Source organism: Salvelinus fontinalis, chromosome 24 (genome assembly GCF_029448725.1).
Source record: "Salvelinus fontinalis isolate EN_2023a chromosome 24, ASM2944872v1, whole genome shotgun sequence".
Taxonomy (NCBI): domain Eukaryota; kingdom Metazoa; phylum Chordata; class Actinopteri; order Salmoniformes; family Salmonidae; genus Salvelinus; species Salvelinus fontinalis.
In genome coordinates, this window is record NC_074688.1 from 7,688,307 (window position 1) to 7,706,280 (window position 17,974).

At 43.9% G+C, this 17,974-nt stretch overlaps 1 protein-coding gene across 1 annotated transcript in view; it reads right to left on the bottom strand.

Annotated features, from left to right (window-relative positions):
- LOC129821866 (roundabout homolog 2-like) overlaps positions 1 to 15,349 on the bottom strand; it is a 365,995-nt gene extending 350,646 nt beyond the window's left edge. Inside the window, exon 1 of the mRNA XM_055879573.1 lies at positions 15,224 to 15,349. Coding sequence (XP_055735548.1) covers positions 15,224 to 15,338 — 115 coding nt within the window. The 5' untranslated portion in view covers positions 15,339 to 15,349. The remainder of the gene's footprint in view (positions 1 to 15,223) is intronic.
- Between the last annotated feature and the right edge of the window lie 2,625 nt (positions 15,350 to 17,974).

Sequence of the window (17,974 nt, forward strand, 5' to 3'; positions counted from 1 at the left end):
ACACCATCCTTTTGACGATGGACACACCATCCTTTTGACGATGGACACACCATCCTTTTGACGATGGACACACCATCCTTTTGACGATGGACACACCATCCTTTTGACGATGGACACACCATCCTTTTGACGATGGACACACCATCCTTTTGACGATGGACACACCATCCTTTTGACGATGGACACACCATCCTTTTGACGATGGACACACCATCCTTTTGACGATGGACACACCATCCTTTTGACGATGGACACACCATCCTTTTGACGATGGACACACCATCCTTTTGACGATGGACACACCATCCTTTTGACGATGGACACACCATCCTTTTGACGATGGACACACCATCCTTTTGACGATGGACACACCATCCTTTTGACGATGGACACACCATCCTTTTGACGATGGACACACCATCCTTTTGACGATGGACACACCATCCTTTTGACGATGGACACACCATCCTTTTGACGATGGACACACCATCCTTTTGACGATGGACACACCATCCTTTTGACGATGGACACACCATCCTTTTGACGATGGACACACCATCCTTTTGACGATGGACACACCATCCTTTTGACGATGGACACACCATCCTTTTGACGATGGACACACCATCCTTTTGACGATGGACACACCATCCTTTTGACGATGGACACACCATCCTTTTGACGATGGACACACCATCCTTTTGACGATGGACACACCATCCTTTTGACGATGGACACACCATCCTTTTGACGATGGACACACCATCCTTTTGACGATGGACACACCATCCTTTTGACGATGGACACACCATCCTTTTGACGATGGACACACCATCCTTTTGACGATGGACACACCATCCTTTTGACGATGGACACACCATCCTTTTGACGATGGACACACCATCCTTTTGACGATGGACACACCATCCTTTTGACGATGGACACACCATCCTTTTGACGATGGACACACCATCCTTTTGACGATGGACACACCATCCTTTTGACGATGGACACACCATCCTTTTGACGATGGACACACCATCCTTTTGACGATGGACACACCATCCTTTTGACGATGGACACACCATCCTTTTGACGATGGACACACCATCCTTTTGACGATGGACACACCATCCTTTTGACGATGGACACACCATCCTTTTGACGATGGACACACCATCCTTTTGACGATGGACACACCATCCTTTTGACGATGGACACACCATCCTTTTGACGATGGACACACCATCCTTTTGACGATGGACACACCATCCTTTTGACGATGGACACACCATCCTTTTGACGATGGACACACCATCCTTTTGACGATGGACACACCATCCTTTTGACGATGGACACACCATCCTTTTGACGATGGACACACCATCCTTTTGACGATGGACACACCATCCTTTTGACGATGGACACACCATCCTTTTGACGATGGACACACCATCCTTTTGACGATGGACACACCATCCTTTTGACGATGGACACACCATCCTTTTGACGATGGACACACCATCCTTTTGACGATGGACACACCATCCTTTTGACGATGGACACACCATCCTTTTGACGATGGACACACCATCCTTTTGACGATGGACACACCATCCTTTTGACGATGGACACACCATCCTTTTGACGATGGACACACCATCCTTTTGACGATGGACACACCATCCTTTTGACGATGGACACACCATCCTTTTGACGATGGACACACCATCCTTTTGACGATGGACACACCATCCTTTTGACGATGGACACACCATCCTTTTGACGATGGACACACCATCCTTTTGACGATGGACACACCATCCTTTTGACGATGGACACACCATCCTTTTGACGATGGACACACCATCCTTTTGACGATGGACACACCATCCTTTTGACGATGGACACACCATCCTTTTGACGATGGACACACCATCCTTTTGACGATGGACACACCATCCTTTTGACGATGGACACACCATCCTTTTGACGATGGACACACCATCCTTTTGACGATGGACACACCATCCTTTTGACGATGGACACACCATCCTTTTGACGATGGACACACCATCCTTTTGACGATGGACACACCATCCTTTTGACGATGGACACACCATCCTTTTGACGATGGACACACCATCCTTTTGACGATGGACACACCATCCTTTTGACGATGGACACACCATCCTTTTGACGATGGACACACCATCCTTTTGACGATGGACACACCATCCTTTTGACGATGGACACACCATCCTTTTGACGATGGACACACCATCCTTTTGACGATGGACACACCATCCTTTTGACGATGGACACACCATCCTTTTGACGATGGACACACCATCCTTTTGACGATGGACACACCATCCTTTTGACGATGGACACACCATCCTTTTGACGATGGACACACCATCCTTTTGACGATGGACACACCATCCTTTTGACGATGGACACACCATCCTTTTGACGATGGACACACCATCCTTTTGACGATGGACACACCATCCTTTTGACGATGGACACACCATCCTTTTGACGATGGACACACCATCCTTTTGACGATGGACACACCATCCTTTTGACGATGGACACACCATCCTTTTGACGATGGACACACCATCCTTTTGACGATGGACACACCATCCTTTTGACGATGGACACACCATCCTTTTGACGATGGACACACCATCCTTTTGACGATGGACACACCATCCTTTTGACGATGGACACACCATCCTTTTGACGATGGACACACCATCCTTTTGACGATGGACACACCATCCTTTTGACGATGGACACACCATCCTTTTGACGATGGACACACCATCCTTTTGACGATGGACACACCATCCTTTTGACGATGGACACACCATCCTTTTGACGATGGACACACCATCCTTTTGACGATGGACACACCATCCTTTTGACGATGGACACACCATCCTTTTGACGATGGACACACCATCCTTTTGACGATGGACACACCATCCTTTTGACGATGGACACACCATCCTTTTGACGATGGACACACCATCCTTTTGACGATGGACACACCATCCTTTTGACGATGGACACACCATCCTTTTGACGATGGACACACCATCCTTTTGACGATGGACACACCATCCTTTTGACGATGGACACACCATCCTTTTGACGATGGACACACCATCCTTTTGACGATGGACACACCATCCTTTTGACGATGGACACACCATCCTTTTGACGATGGACACACCATCCTTTTGACGATGGACACACCATCCTTTTGACGATGGACACACCATCCTTTTGACGATGGACACACCATCCTTTTGACGATGGACACACCATCCTTTTGACGATGGACACACCATCCTTTTGACGATGGACACACCATCCTTTTGACGATGGACACACCATCCTTTTGACGATGGACACACCATCCTTTTGACGATGGACACACCATCCTTTTGACGATGGACACACCATCCTTTTGACGATGGACACACCATCCTTTTGACGATGGACACACCATCCTTTTGACGATGGACACACCATCCTTTTGACGATGGACACACCATCCTTTTGACGATGGACACACCATCCTTTTGACGATGGACACACCATCCTTTTGACGATGGACACACCATCCTTTTGACGATGGACACACCATCCTTTTGACGATGGACACACCATCCTTTTGACGATGGACACACCATCCTTTTGACGATGGACACACCATCCTTTTGACGATGGACACACCATCCTTTTGACGATGGACACACCATCCTTTTGACGATGGACACACCATCCTTTTGACGATGGACACACCATCCTTTTGACGATGGACACACCATCCTTTTGACGATGGACACACCATCCTTTTGACGATGGACACACCATCCTTTTGACGATGGACACACCATCCTTTTGACGATGGACACACCATCCTTTTGACGATGGACACACCATCCTTTTGACGATGGACACACCATCCTTTTGACGATGGACACACCATCCTTTTGACGATGGACACACCATCCTTTTGACGATGGACACACCATCCTTTTGACGATGGACACACCATCCTTTTGACGATGGACACACCATCCTTTTGACGATGGACACACCATCCTTTTGACGATGGACACACCATCCTTTTGACGATGGACACACCATCCTTTTGACGATGGACACACCATCCTTTTGACGATGGACACACCATCCTTTTGACGATGGACACACCATCCTTTTGACGATGGACACACCATCCTTTTGACGATGGACACACCATCCTTTTGACGATGGACACACCATCCTTTTGACGATGGACACACCATCCTTTTGACGATGGACACACCATCCTTTTGACGATGGACACACCATCCTTTTGACGATGGACACACCATCCTTTTGACGATGGACACACCATCCTTTTGACGATGGACACACCATCCTTTTGACGATGGACACACCATCCTTTTGACGATGGACACACCATCCTTTTGACGATGGACACACCATCCTTTTGACGATGGACACACCATCCTTTTGACGATGGACACACCATCCTTTTGACGATGGACACACCATCCTTTTGACGATGGACACACCATCCTTTTGACGATGGACACACCATCCTTTTGACGATGGACACACCATCCTTTTGACGATGGACACACCATCCTTTTGACGATGGACACACCATCCTTTTGACGATGGACACACCATCCTTTTGACGATGGACACACCATCCTTTTGACGATGGACACACCATCCTTTTGACGATGGACACACCATCCTTTTGACGATGGACACACCATCCTTTTGACGATGGACACACCATCCTTTTGACGATGGACACACCATCCTTTTGACGATGGACACACCATCCTTTTGACGATGGACACACCATCCTTTTGACGATGGACACACCATCCTTTTGACGATGGACACACCATCCTTTTGACGATGGACACACCATCCTTTTGACGATGGACACACCATCCTTTTGACGATGGACACACCATCCTTTTGACGATGGACACACCATCCTTTTGACGATGGACACACCATCCTTTTGACGATGGACACACCATCCTTTTGACGATGGACACACCATCCTTTTGACGATGGACACACCATCCTTTTGACGATGGACACACCATCCTTTTGACGATGGACACACCATCCTTTTGACGATGGACACACCATCCTTTTGACGATGGACACACCATCCTTTTGACGATGGACACACCATCCTTTTGACGATGGACACACCATCCTTTTGACGATGGACACACCATCCTTTTGACGATGGACACACCATCCTTTTGACGATGGACACACCATCCTTTTGACGATGGACACACCATCCTTTTGACGATGGACACACCATCCTTTTGACGATGGACACACCATCCTTTTGACGATGGACACACCATCCTTTTGACGATGGACACACCATCCTTTTGACGATGGACACACCATCCTTTTGACGATGGACACACCATCCTTTTGACGATGGACACACCATCCTTTTGACGATGGACACACCATCCTTTTGACGATGGACACACCATCCTTTTGACGATGGACACACCATCCTTTTGACGATGGACACACCATCCTTTTGACGATGGACACACCATCCTTTTGACGATGGACACACCATCCTTTTGACGATGGACACACCATCCTTTTGACGATGGACACACCATCCTTTTGACGATGGACACACCATCCTTTTGACGATGGACACACCATCCTTTTGACGATGGACACACCATCCTTTTGACGATGGACACACCATCCTTTTGACGATGGACACACCATCCTTTTGACGATGGACACACCATCCTTTTGACGATGGACACACCATCCTTTTGACGATGGACACACCATCCTTTTGACGATGGACACACCATCCTTTTGACGATGGACACACCATCCTTTTGACGATGGACACACCATCCTTTTGACGATGGACACACCATCCTTTTGACGATGGACACACCATCCTTTTGACGATGGACACACCATCCTTTTGACGATGGACACACCATCCTTTTGACGATGGACACACCATCCTTTTGACGATGGACACACCATCCTTTTGACGATGGACACACCATCCTTTTGACGATGGACACACCATCCTTTTGACGATGGACACACCATCCTTTTGACGATGGACACACCATCCTTTTGACGATGGACACACCATCCTTTTGACGATGGACACACCATCCTTTTGACGATGGACACACCATCCTTTTGACGATGGACACACCATCCTTTTGACGATGGACACACCATCCTTTTGACGATGGACACACCATCCTTTTGACGATGGACACACCATCCTTTTGACGATGGACACACCATCCTTTTGACGATGGACACACCATCCTTTTGACGATGGACACACCATCCTTTTGACGATGGACACACCATCCTTTTGACGATGGACACACCATCCTTTTGACGATGGACACACCATCCTTTTGACGATGGACACACCATCCTTTTGACGATGGACACACCATCCTTTTGACGATGGACACACCATCCTTTTGACGATGGACACACCATCCTTTTGACGATGGACACACCATCCTTTTGACGATGGACACACCATCCTTTTGACGATGGACACACCATCCTTTTGACGATGGACACACCATCCTTTTGACGATGGACACACCATCCTTTTGACGATGGACACACCATCCTTTTGACGATGGACACACCATCCTTTTGACGATGGACACACCATCCTTTTGACGATGGACACACCATCCTTTTGACGATGGACACACCATCCTTTTGACGATGGACACACCATCCTTTTGACGATGGACACACCATCCTTTTGACGATGGACACACCATCCTTTTGACGATGGACACACCATCCTTTTGACGATGGACACACCATCCTTTTGACGATGGACACACCATCCTTTTGACGATGGACACAACATCCTTTTGACGATGGACACAACATCCTTTTGACGATGGACACAACATCCTTATGACGATGGACACAACATCCTTATGACGATGGACACAACATCCTTATGACGAACACATAGGACGTGTGTTGTAGGCTGTAAACCACACAACAGTTCCTATACTAGCTGTATAATTCCCATTCTACATGTTTATACCGTACATCATAGCTGGATCTTATTGGTTTACGTAAAGGATATGATTAAATGTCTCCAACGCTGAGGGACGTGAAGTTGTCTCTGTCATTCTTAAAAGGCACGGCTTCAATTTCTACTTCAAAGGCTGCTTGATTGGTAGCCCAAATTAGTTTATAATACTCTAGCAAATTAATCCCACCCCTGCAACTAAAACTTAGTCCATAGAGGTTGATCCTCAGTCATGTGTGCAATGTACTGTGCTCCCAGTGTGGTAGGGCAGAAACAGACACTATGGGTTTGACGAAGCTGAACTAATATGTTGAATGTACCTATAACACATCTGTACATTTCTAGCGGGTGCTGGGCAAAATCCACAATTTGAGTGCATAGATAAGTAGTCAGACTGGTCACCATGTCCTGATGGTCCCACTGGGAACAATGTGATGAAATGAAGCCAGTGAGAAAGCAGCGTTTTTTTGTGCAAGTGGAACTGTAGTGTCTTTCCTAATGCAAGAGGAAGAGCCTTTATCGCTTATCAGATTAATGTACGTTTGATGGATTTGAATCTCGAAAAGCTTTGGACTCAACCACAGACTGAGGGGGAGGAAGATAGTTACCAACCACAGACTGAGGGGGAGGAAGATAGTTACCAACCACAGACTGAGGGGGAGGAAGATAGTTACCAACCACAGACTGAGGGGGAGGAAGATTGTTACCAACCACAGACTGAGGGGGAGGAAGATAGTTACCAACCACAGACTGAGGGGGAGGAAGATAGTTACCAACCACAGACTGAGGGGGAGGAAGATAGTTACCAACCACAGACTGAGGGGGAGGAAGATAGTTACCAACCACAGACTGAGGGGGAGGAAGATAGTTACCAACCACAGACTGAGGGGGAGGAAGATAGTTACCAACCACAGACTGAGGGGGAGGAAGATAGTTACCAACCACAGACTGAGGGGGAGGAAGATAGTTACCAACCACAGACTGAGGGGGAGGAAGATAGTTACCAACCACAGACTGAGGGGGAGGAAGATAGTTACCAACCACAGACTGAGGGGGAGGAAGATAGTTACCAACCACAGACTGAGGGGGAGGAAGATAGTTACCAACCACAGACTGAGGGGGAGGAAGATAGTTACCAACCACAGACTGAGGGGGAGGAAGATAGTTACCAACCACAGACTGAGGGGGAGGAAGATAGTTACCAACCACAGACTGAGGGGGAGGAAGATAGTTACCAACCACAGACTGAGGGGGAGGAAGATAGTTACCAACCACAGACTGAGAGGGAGGAAGAGAGTTACCAACCACAGACTGAGAGTGAGAGGGAGGAAGAGAGTTACCAACCACAGACTGAGGGAGGAAGATAGTTGCCAACCACAGACGGAGAGGGAGGAAGAAAGTTACCAACCACAGACTGGGAGGGAGGAAGATAGTTACCAACCACAGACGGAGAGGGAGGAAAAAAGTTACCAACCACAGACTGAAAGGATGGAGGATAGTTACCAACCACAGACTGGGAGGGAGGAAGATAGTTACCAACCACAGACTGAAAGGATGGAGGATAGTCACCAACCACAGACTGAAAGGAAGGAGGATATTCACCAACCACAGACTGAAAGGATGGAGGATAGTTACCAACCACAGACTGAAAGGAAGGAGGATAGTCACCAACCACAGACTGAAAGGAAGGAGGATAGTCACCAACCACAGACTGAAAGGAAGGAGGATAGTTACCAACCACAGACTGAAAGGAAGGAGGATAGTTACCAACCACAGACTGAAAGGAAGGAGGATAGTTACCAACCACAGACTGAAAGGAAGGAGGATAGTTACCAACCACAGACTGAAAGGAAGGAGGATAGTTACCAACCACAGACTGAAAGGAAGGAGTATAGTTACCACTATGAAGGTTACAACTCATCTTCTGAAGGGCTTTCTCTCCAAGAGGACTATACTTCAGTAATGACATGCAGTACCAGCCAAAAGTTTGGACACACCTACACATTCAATGGTCTTTATTTGTACTATTTTCTACATTAGAATAATAGTGAAGATATCACAACTATGACATAACACATATGGAATCATTTAGTAACCAAAAAAGTGTTAAACAAATCAACATACAGTATATATTATATTTGAGATTCCACCCTTTGCCTTGATGACAGCTTTGCACACGCTTGGCATTCTCTCAACCAGCTTCACTTGGAATGCTTTTCATACAGTATTGAAGTTCTCACATATGCTGAGCACTTGTTGGCTGCTTTTCCTTCATTCTGCGGTCCAACTCATACGAAACCATCTCAATTGGGTTGAGGTCTGGTGATTGTGGAGGCCAGGTCATCTGATGCAGCACTCAACCACTCTCCTTGGTCAAATAGCCCTTACACAGCCTGGAGGTGTGTTTTGGGTCATTGTCCTGTTGAAAAATGTCTAATATTCCCACTAAGCACAAACCAGATTGGATGGCATATTGTTGCAGAATGCTGTGGTAGCCATGCTCGTTAAGTGTGCCTTAAATTCTAAATAAATCACTGACAGTGTCACCAGCAAAGCACCCACACATCATCACACCTCCTCCTCCATGCTTCACGGTGGGAACCACATGCGCAGATTATGTGTTCACCTACTGTGCGTCTCACAAAGATACGGAGGTTGGAAGCACAAATCTCAAATTTGGACTCATCAGACCAAAGGACCTATTTTCCACCGGTCTGATGCCCATTGCTCGTGTTTCTTGGCTCAAGCAAGTCTCTTGTTATTGGTGTCCTTAAGTAGTTTTTTCTTTGCAGCAATTCGACCATGAACACCTGATTCAAGCAGTCTCCTCTGAACAGGTGAGATGTGTCTGTTACTTGAACATTGTGAAGCATTTATTTGGGCTGCAATTTCTGAGGTTGGTAACTCTAATGAATGTATTGTCACGACTTCCGCCGAAGTCGGCCCCTCTCCTTGTTCGGGTGGTGTTCGGCGGTCGACGTCACCGGCTTTCTAGTCACCACCGATCCATTTTTCATTTCGTTTTGTCTGTATTACACACACCTGGTTTCAATTACCATATCATGTTCCTTATTTAACCCTCTGGCATACCTTTCTTTTCTGTCCGTGATTGTTGGTGTCTTAGTGATTTATTGTAGGTGTTAGTTTTGTATTTTCCTTGTTGGAATATTGCGTGTTTGTTTTATTGAGTAAACTCAGTTGTTTTACTCTAAACTGTGTCCTGCGCCTGACTCCGCTACATCTCTGCACCAAATCGCTGACATGTATCTTCTGCAGCAGAGGTAACTCTGGGTCTCAATATCCTGTGGCTGTCCTCATGAGAGCCAGTTTCATAATAGCACTTTGATGGTTTTTGCGACTGCACTTGAAGAAACTTTTAAAGTTCATTTTCTGGATTGACTGATCTTCATGTCTTAAAATAATGATGGACTGTCGTTTCTCTTTGCTTATTTGAGCTGTTCTTGCCATAATATGGACTTGGTATTTTACCAAATATGGCTACCTTCTGTATACCACCCTTACCTTGTCACAACACAACTGATTGGCTCAAACACATTAAGGAGGAAGGAAATTCCACAAATTAACAAGGCACACCTGTTAATTTACTTTATGAAGCTGGATGAGAGAATTCCAAGCGTGTGCAAAGCTGTCATCAAGGCTTTGAAGAATCTCAAATATAAATCATGTTTTGAATTGTTTAACACTTTTTTGGTTACTATATTATTCCATATGTGTTATTTCATAGTTTTGATAGTTATTTCATAATAATAGTTTCACTATTATTCTACAATGTGGAAATAGTAAAAATAAAGAAAAACCCTTGAATGAGTTGGTGTGTCCAAACCTTTGACTGGTACTATAAGTTGATGTCCAATACGGCCATTGAAGGTGTGGTAGTCCTAAATCCATTGCCAAGAAGCAGGGGGTTAACTTCTTATGGCTGGAGGGGCAGTATTGAGTAGCTTGGATGAAAGGTGCACAGAGGTGCCCAGAGTAAAAGGCCAGCTCCAATGTCATAGTTGCTAATATATGCATATTATCATTAGTATTGGATAGAAAACACTCTGAAGTTTCTAAAACTGTTTGAATTATGTCTGTGAGTATAACAGAACTCATATGGCAGGCAAAAACCTGAGAAGTTCCACTTCCTGTTTGGATATATTCTAGGGGTGCCAGATTTTCAACCAAGCTCTCATTGAAAATACAGAGAGATATGGATGGGTTTTCACTTCCTACGGCTTCCACTAGATGTCAACAGTCAATAGAACTTAGTCTGATGACTAATGTGAAGGGAGGCCGAAGGAGACAGGAATGAGCAATCACTTCTACGAGGTGCCCACGCATTGAACTGGCGCATTCACGTGAGAGTGAGCTCCGTTCCATCAGTCAATTGAAGTAGATGTAATTCTCCGGTTGGAACGTTATTCAAGATGTATGTTAACAACATTCTAAATATTGATTCAGTACATCGTTCGACATGTTTCTACTGACTGTAACGGAACTTTTGGACATTTTGTCACGTTATAGTGGACGCGCTTTGAGACTTTGGTTAGGGCGTTTGGTAAACAATTTGAAAGTAGCCAATTGCACATAAATAACGGACATTATCGAACAAATCAAGCATTTATTGTGGACCTGGGATTCCTAGGACTGCATTCTGATGAAGTTAATCAAAGGTAAGGAAACAGTTATCATGTATTTTCTGGTTTCTGTTGAGTCCAACATGGCGGCTAATTTGGCTATTGTTCTGGGCTCCGTCTCAGATTATTGCATGGTTTATTTTTCCGTTAAGCTTTTTTGAAATCTGACACAGTGGTTGCATTAAGGAGAGGTATATCTATAATTCCGTGTGTATAACTTGTATTATCATCTATATTTATGATGAGTATTTCTGTTGAAACGATGTGGCTATGCAAAATCACTTGATGTTTTTGCAACTAGTGAATCTAACGCAGCAATGTAAACTCAGATTTTTTTATATAAATATGAACTTTATCAAACAAAACATGCATGTATTGTGTAACATGAAATCCTATGAGTGGCATCTGATGAAGATAATCAAAGGTTAATGATTCATTTTTTCTCTATTTCTGTTTTTTGTGAAAGCTATCTTTCGCTGAAAAAATGGCTGTGCTTATTGTGGTTTGGTGGTGACCTAACATAATCGTTTGTAGTGCTTTCTCTGAAAAGCCTATTTGAAATCGTACACTTTGGTGGGATTAACAACAAGATTACCTTTAAAATGATATAAGATACATGAATGTCTGAGGAATATCAATTATGAGATTACTGTTTTTTGAATTTGGCGCCCTGCACTTTTCTTGGTTTTTGTCATATCGATCCCGTTACCGGGATTGCAGCCATAAGAAGTTTTAAACAAAGTCACAGGAACCAAACCAGATGAGGTAAGGAAGATGGATCTTCAGTAATGTGGTTAGTCCACAAGGCAGCTGCTCCAGCCACTGCAGATGGTGAGATCCATGACGCAATGGTCTCGTGGGCACACCCAGACTTCCTCAAACATCATCAGGTTTATGCCCTACTGTGTCTACAGATATGACAAACCATACTATTTCTGATTATTCATATATGACATCCACTAAGGTCAGAGGTTGAATGAGGACATTTTGGCTCATGGATTATCATATATTACAGGTCAGGATAATACAGGCCTTTCACATTCTGTGGCTTTGTCCCTCCCTCCTGTTGCCTTTTTCAATACAATTTACTGCTCTTGTAGAAGACAAACTACAGGCACTTGTCTAATGTTCTCTGCCGCCCAGACTCGAGCCTTCACAGCAATCAATCATAGCCTTTTGACGCAACAAGAGCCAAAAGAAAGACAGCATTCACCTCTCTGACAAAGTTTCATGTTTGAAGGTTATTGTGGGATCTTAATCTCATCCAGTAGGGGAGAGTGGGGTAAGTTAAGTCAAAGGGTTAGCTGGGCCTCCCCTTGTTTCTTGGTAACCATACACAAAATTAATCATGTGACCAAAGATTTAGGAAGAGGTCATCATTTAATGGAGTCTGTGAAGGAAGAAACCACATGGAAAAAGTGGTAAATTGGGTGCAAAAAAAAAAGATTTCACAAAGTCAAATGAGTGCATGGTAATATACGGTTCTTGATGCTTGTATATAAACCAAAGTAGATTGTTTTCTGATTGTTCTATGCATCAGTTGGGGTCTCTATAAGCTACAATATGAGGTCCTAAACCTAGCATGAGTGTGCATCCTTGTAGCTGTATGGGCTAATAGTCAAAATGTTTGCCTTGGGGTAAGTTGAGCCAATGGCCACTATTCTTCATAGAAATTATTATTACCTTTAGTTAGTTGTATGTATATTATCTTTGCAATGTGTGATACATATGAACTCAAGATTGTGCATTTTTATTGTTACAGAGCAGACTTTATCATACCCCGTTTATACAAATATAAAACAAGCAGGGGTCTAGCCCCCCTTGAGGTTCTTGAGAGAGCAGCATAGGAAGTGAGAGAAGGGAAGAAATCCATTCCATCATCAGCTAGGGATGAAAAAAGAGACTGAATGACAATGAAGAGGTACACTGACAAAAAAGACAATGAACATGAGCCTGTGCTAAAGAGAGGCTGTGACAGAGTCGCAGAGACACACAAGGTCTTATCTGATGACATGGAGTCTGAGCTCGCTAAACATATCAAGAATCTCACAGACCAGTTTCGTGGGCGCAGTAGCCTCAAATGCAGAGAACTTGCCTACGAATTGACACATTGAAACAACATCTCTGTCCCAGGAAACTGGGTAAGTGATATTGAACAGAGAGATCTACAGTATATCTGAATGTAGGCATACATTTAATATATACAATATACCACACCCTCATTCCATGAATTCAACTTTGAGCTACCAGCACAATCACCAATTGTCACAGGACACCATCACCCACTTACCTCAAGGCAGCTCAATTTACCCTGTCCCTTTGCTCAATTTACTGAGCAAAGGGACAGGGTTGTGCCAAAAGATCACGTTTTTGGACAAGCTGTTTTCAAAACTGTTATGTTTACGTAAGTTCTGATTATTTCTAGTCATACACAACATCCTGAAATATATGTATATAAATAATATATTTCCCTTGATGTAATGATGCTGAATGCTCAACTTACCCCACTCCCTTAAAACTAGCCCTATCCTGAAATGTTCCTTCAATGTACATAAGCTTTCTACATGAGAAATGACTCAGAAACAGAAATAAGATTAGACTGCATTAGGCTTTTTGACATAATAACCTGTGTTTCCTTTTAATATCCTTTTCAATGCGACTTAGGTTTGAATTTATGTAAAGGTCTGTGTTTCTCACCCTAGTTCCTCCCTGGTTTTTGCCCGTCCTCCTCTATGGCTGGTATATTTTACCCTGGCATGTGCCACAATTGAGTCCCATTAATCAGGTCTCATTGTATGGGGGCTGAATGTTAAAATTCTCACTCCTCTCCACTCCTACACATTAACCTTGTAGCTGCTTCCGTCTGCACACCCCCACCCCAAAACTTGGCAAATTGTTTGGAGTGAGAGAGAGCATGGTGTGTGTGTGTTGTGCCCTCACCAGTTAGTGTGGCAGTTCCCACCATGCTATAAATAAGATGCCCACCTCTCCCTGTGGGCAGCCAGTGGAGGGATCTGACAGCAGAGGGCACAGTGACCTTGTCTCCCTGGGAGATGCACATTCAATCTGGACCCAAAGCCCAGCCCACATGGCACCCAGGTAATAAGCCAAGCACCCAATTACCGTATGCAAAATGTCAGTCTTACCCCTGGAAGAGGTCTATGTGATGAATGAACAACAGTTCAAGACTGAAAAGCACAAACTGGTTTCCCAGATTAAACAAGATGTGCATAGGAAAGCAATACCACTGAAATTGGCTGCACAGTCCCCTGGGAATACAAACTGTCCAACTGGATGGAACAAAATGCACATTGGATACATAGCTGGAAATTACCCTAGACAAGCAATGTTGCTCCCAAAGGTGTTGTCCTATTGAACATCCAAACCCTACAGAGCCATGTGGAAGTACCACTGAGAGTAATCAAAGTCTTACCTTGACCCTGGGCATGCAGTGTCTGGCCACAGAGAAGGAGAAGGAGTAGGAAGAAGGGGAGAGGCACGCCTGCTGGAGGACCTATAAGTCCCACACTGCCCTGTCTTGGGGCCATCAAACCATTGGATTCTGGGAACACAACGGACCAACTGAATTAAACCACAGAAGAACACATCATAACATCATATTACATCATCAGAACATAATAGTTGATGTCTTGCACTTTCTTTAGCTGTTTAAAATAAATATCATCCTTGTGGGAAGGGCAAACCATAAGGTCACCTGGCTACAAGAAGCAATAAATCCCTCAACAGACGTTATGATGACTAAAGAGTTGACACAGCCAATTGGTCCTGAACTATGACAACATAACAATGTAATACAGTGGCTTGCGAAAGTATTCAGCTCCCTTGGCATTTTTCCTATTTTGTTGCCTTACAACCTGGAAATAAAATGTATTTTGGGGGGGTTTATATCATATGATTTACACAACATGACTACCACTTTGAAGATGCAAAATATTTTTTACTGTGAAACAAACAACAAATGAGACAAAAAAAATGGAAAACTTGAGCGTGCATAACTATTCACCCTCCCAAAGTCAATACTTTGTAGAGCCACCTTGGCACTAAGCTTGGCACATCTAGCCACTGGGATTTTTGCCCATTCTTCAAGGCAAAACTGCTCCAGCTCTTTCAAGTTGGATGGGTTCTGCTGGTGAACAGCAATCTTTAAAGTCATACCACAAATTCTCATTTGGATTGAGGTCTGGGCTTTGACTAGGCCAATCCAAGACATTTAAATGTTTCCCCTTAAACCACTCGAGTGTTGCTTTAACACTATGCTTAGGGTCATTTTCTGGCCACTCTTCCGTAAAGCCAAGCTCTGTGGAGTGTACGGCTTAAAGTGGTCCTATAAACAGATACTCCAATCTCCGCTGTGGAGCTTTGCAGCTCCTTCAGGGTTATCTTTGGTCTCTTTGTTGCCTCTCTGATTAATGCCCTCCTTGCGTGGTCTGTGAGTTTTGGTTGGTGGCCCTCTCTTGGCAGGTTTGTTGTGGTGCCATATTTCAATTTTTTAAATAATGGAATGGTGCTCTGTGGGATGTTCAAAGTTTCTGATATTTTTTTATAACCCAACCCTGATCTTAACTTCTCCACAATTTTGTCCCTGACCTGTTTGGAGAGCTCCTTGGTCTTCATGGTGCCGCTTGCTTAGTGGTGTTGCAGTCTCTGGGGCCTTTCAGAACAGGTGTAAATTACTGAGATCATGTGACAGATCATGTGACACTTAGATTGCACACAGGTGAACTTTATTTAAGTAATTATGTGAGTTCTGAAGGTAATTGGTTGCACCAGATCTTGTTTAGGGGCTTCATAGCAAAGGGGGTGAATACATATGCACGCACCACTTTTCTGTTTTTTATTTTTTAAATTTCACTTCACCAATTTGGACTATTTTGTGTATGTTCATTACATGAAATCCAAATTAAAATCCATTTAAATTACAGGTTGTAATGCAACAAAATAGGAGAAACGCCAAGGGCGTGAATACTTTCACAAGGCACTGTATAGAATATATATTACAGATTTGAGTAACATCCTGCTAGCGGTCTGTTAATACTGCTAAGTAGTTCCTGAGCAGACACTCTGTCATGTGAAAGGATACGTTATAAGAAACATTCATGTGTTGAATATTCCAAATTGTTTGCATAGTTAACTTATACACAGCTCTGACACACACTTACCCCACCAGACGTGCCACCAGGGGTCTTTTCACAGTCCTCAAATCCACAACAAATTCAAGAAAGTGTACAGTATTATACACATCTTATATTGCTCAAATGAACATCAAACCTGGTTTAAAAAAACAGACAAAGCAATACCTCACGGCACAACGCCTCTCCCCCATTTGCCCTAGTTAGTTTGTTTGTGCGTATTGATATGTAGGCTGCGTGTGCCATTTTTAAATTGATGTAGTTCTGTCCTTGAGCTGTTCTTGTATATATATGTTCTGTATTATGTCATGTTGTGTGTGGACCCCAGGAAGAGTAGCTGCTGCTTTCGCAACAGCTAATAAGGATACTAATAAAATAACAAAAAAAGATACCCAGCCAAGCCTGTTTTAATTCACTGAGTGTAATACTGCTAAATATAAGTCTTTGGTCTGAATGAACTAGTCATTAAACACAAAGCTTTTATGAACCAACAATTCATCAAATCTTAAGGATACATTTGTAGCCATGCATATGTGGGGCAAAATTTATGGTGTTACCATTATACTTAATTAAGTATTATTTCTTCATGATCTGAGTGAATAAAATATGCCAGCAGATAGACGGTGGAACAAGTTAAAAGCTTGGCAGAATGGTCTGGCCAGAATATTTACAGTATACAAGAGATAAAAGTCAGATGATAGATGAGGCTGAGCTCATTAAGCAGATGAGCTTCCCCAGGCCTGTATAACACCTACAATGTACCAGTTCTGGATACAGTCCCCAGTTAATGAGAAATAAGATAGTCATCTACCATCTGAAGAAAAACTGTCAGAGGACCGCCCCGAAAGACACAAAATCCATTCTAATTTCTAACCATGGCGTTTTTGGAAGTTGAAGCAGAGAAATTTATCCACCCGACATTTATAAAAAAGGACGGTGCCATTCTTGTCCCGGAAGTTGCTGAGCTTTTTAAAGTGACTATGTGGGAATAAAATGAGTGGGTCTGTGACTGTGACATCATGATGTACAGGTAC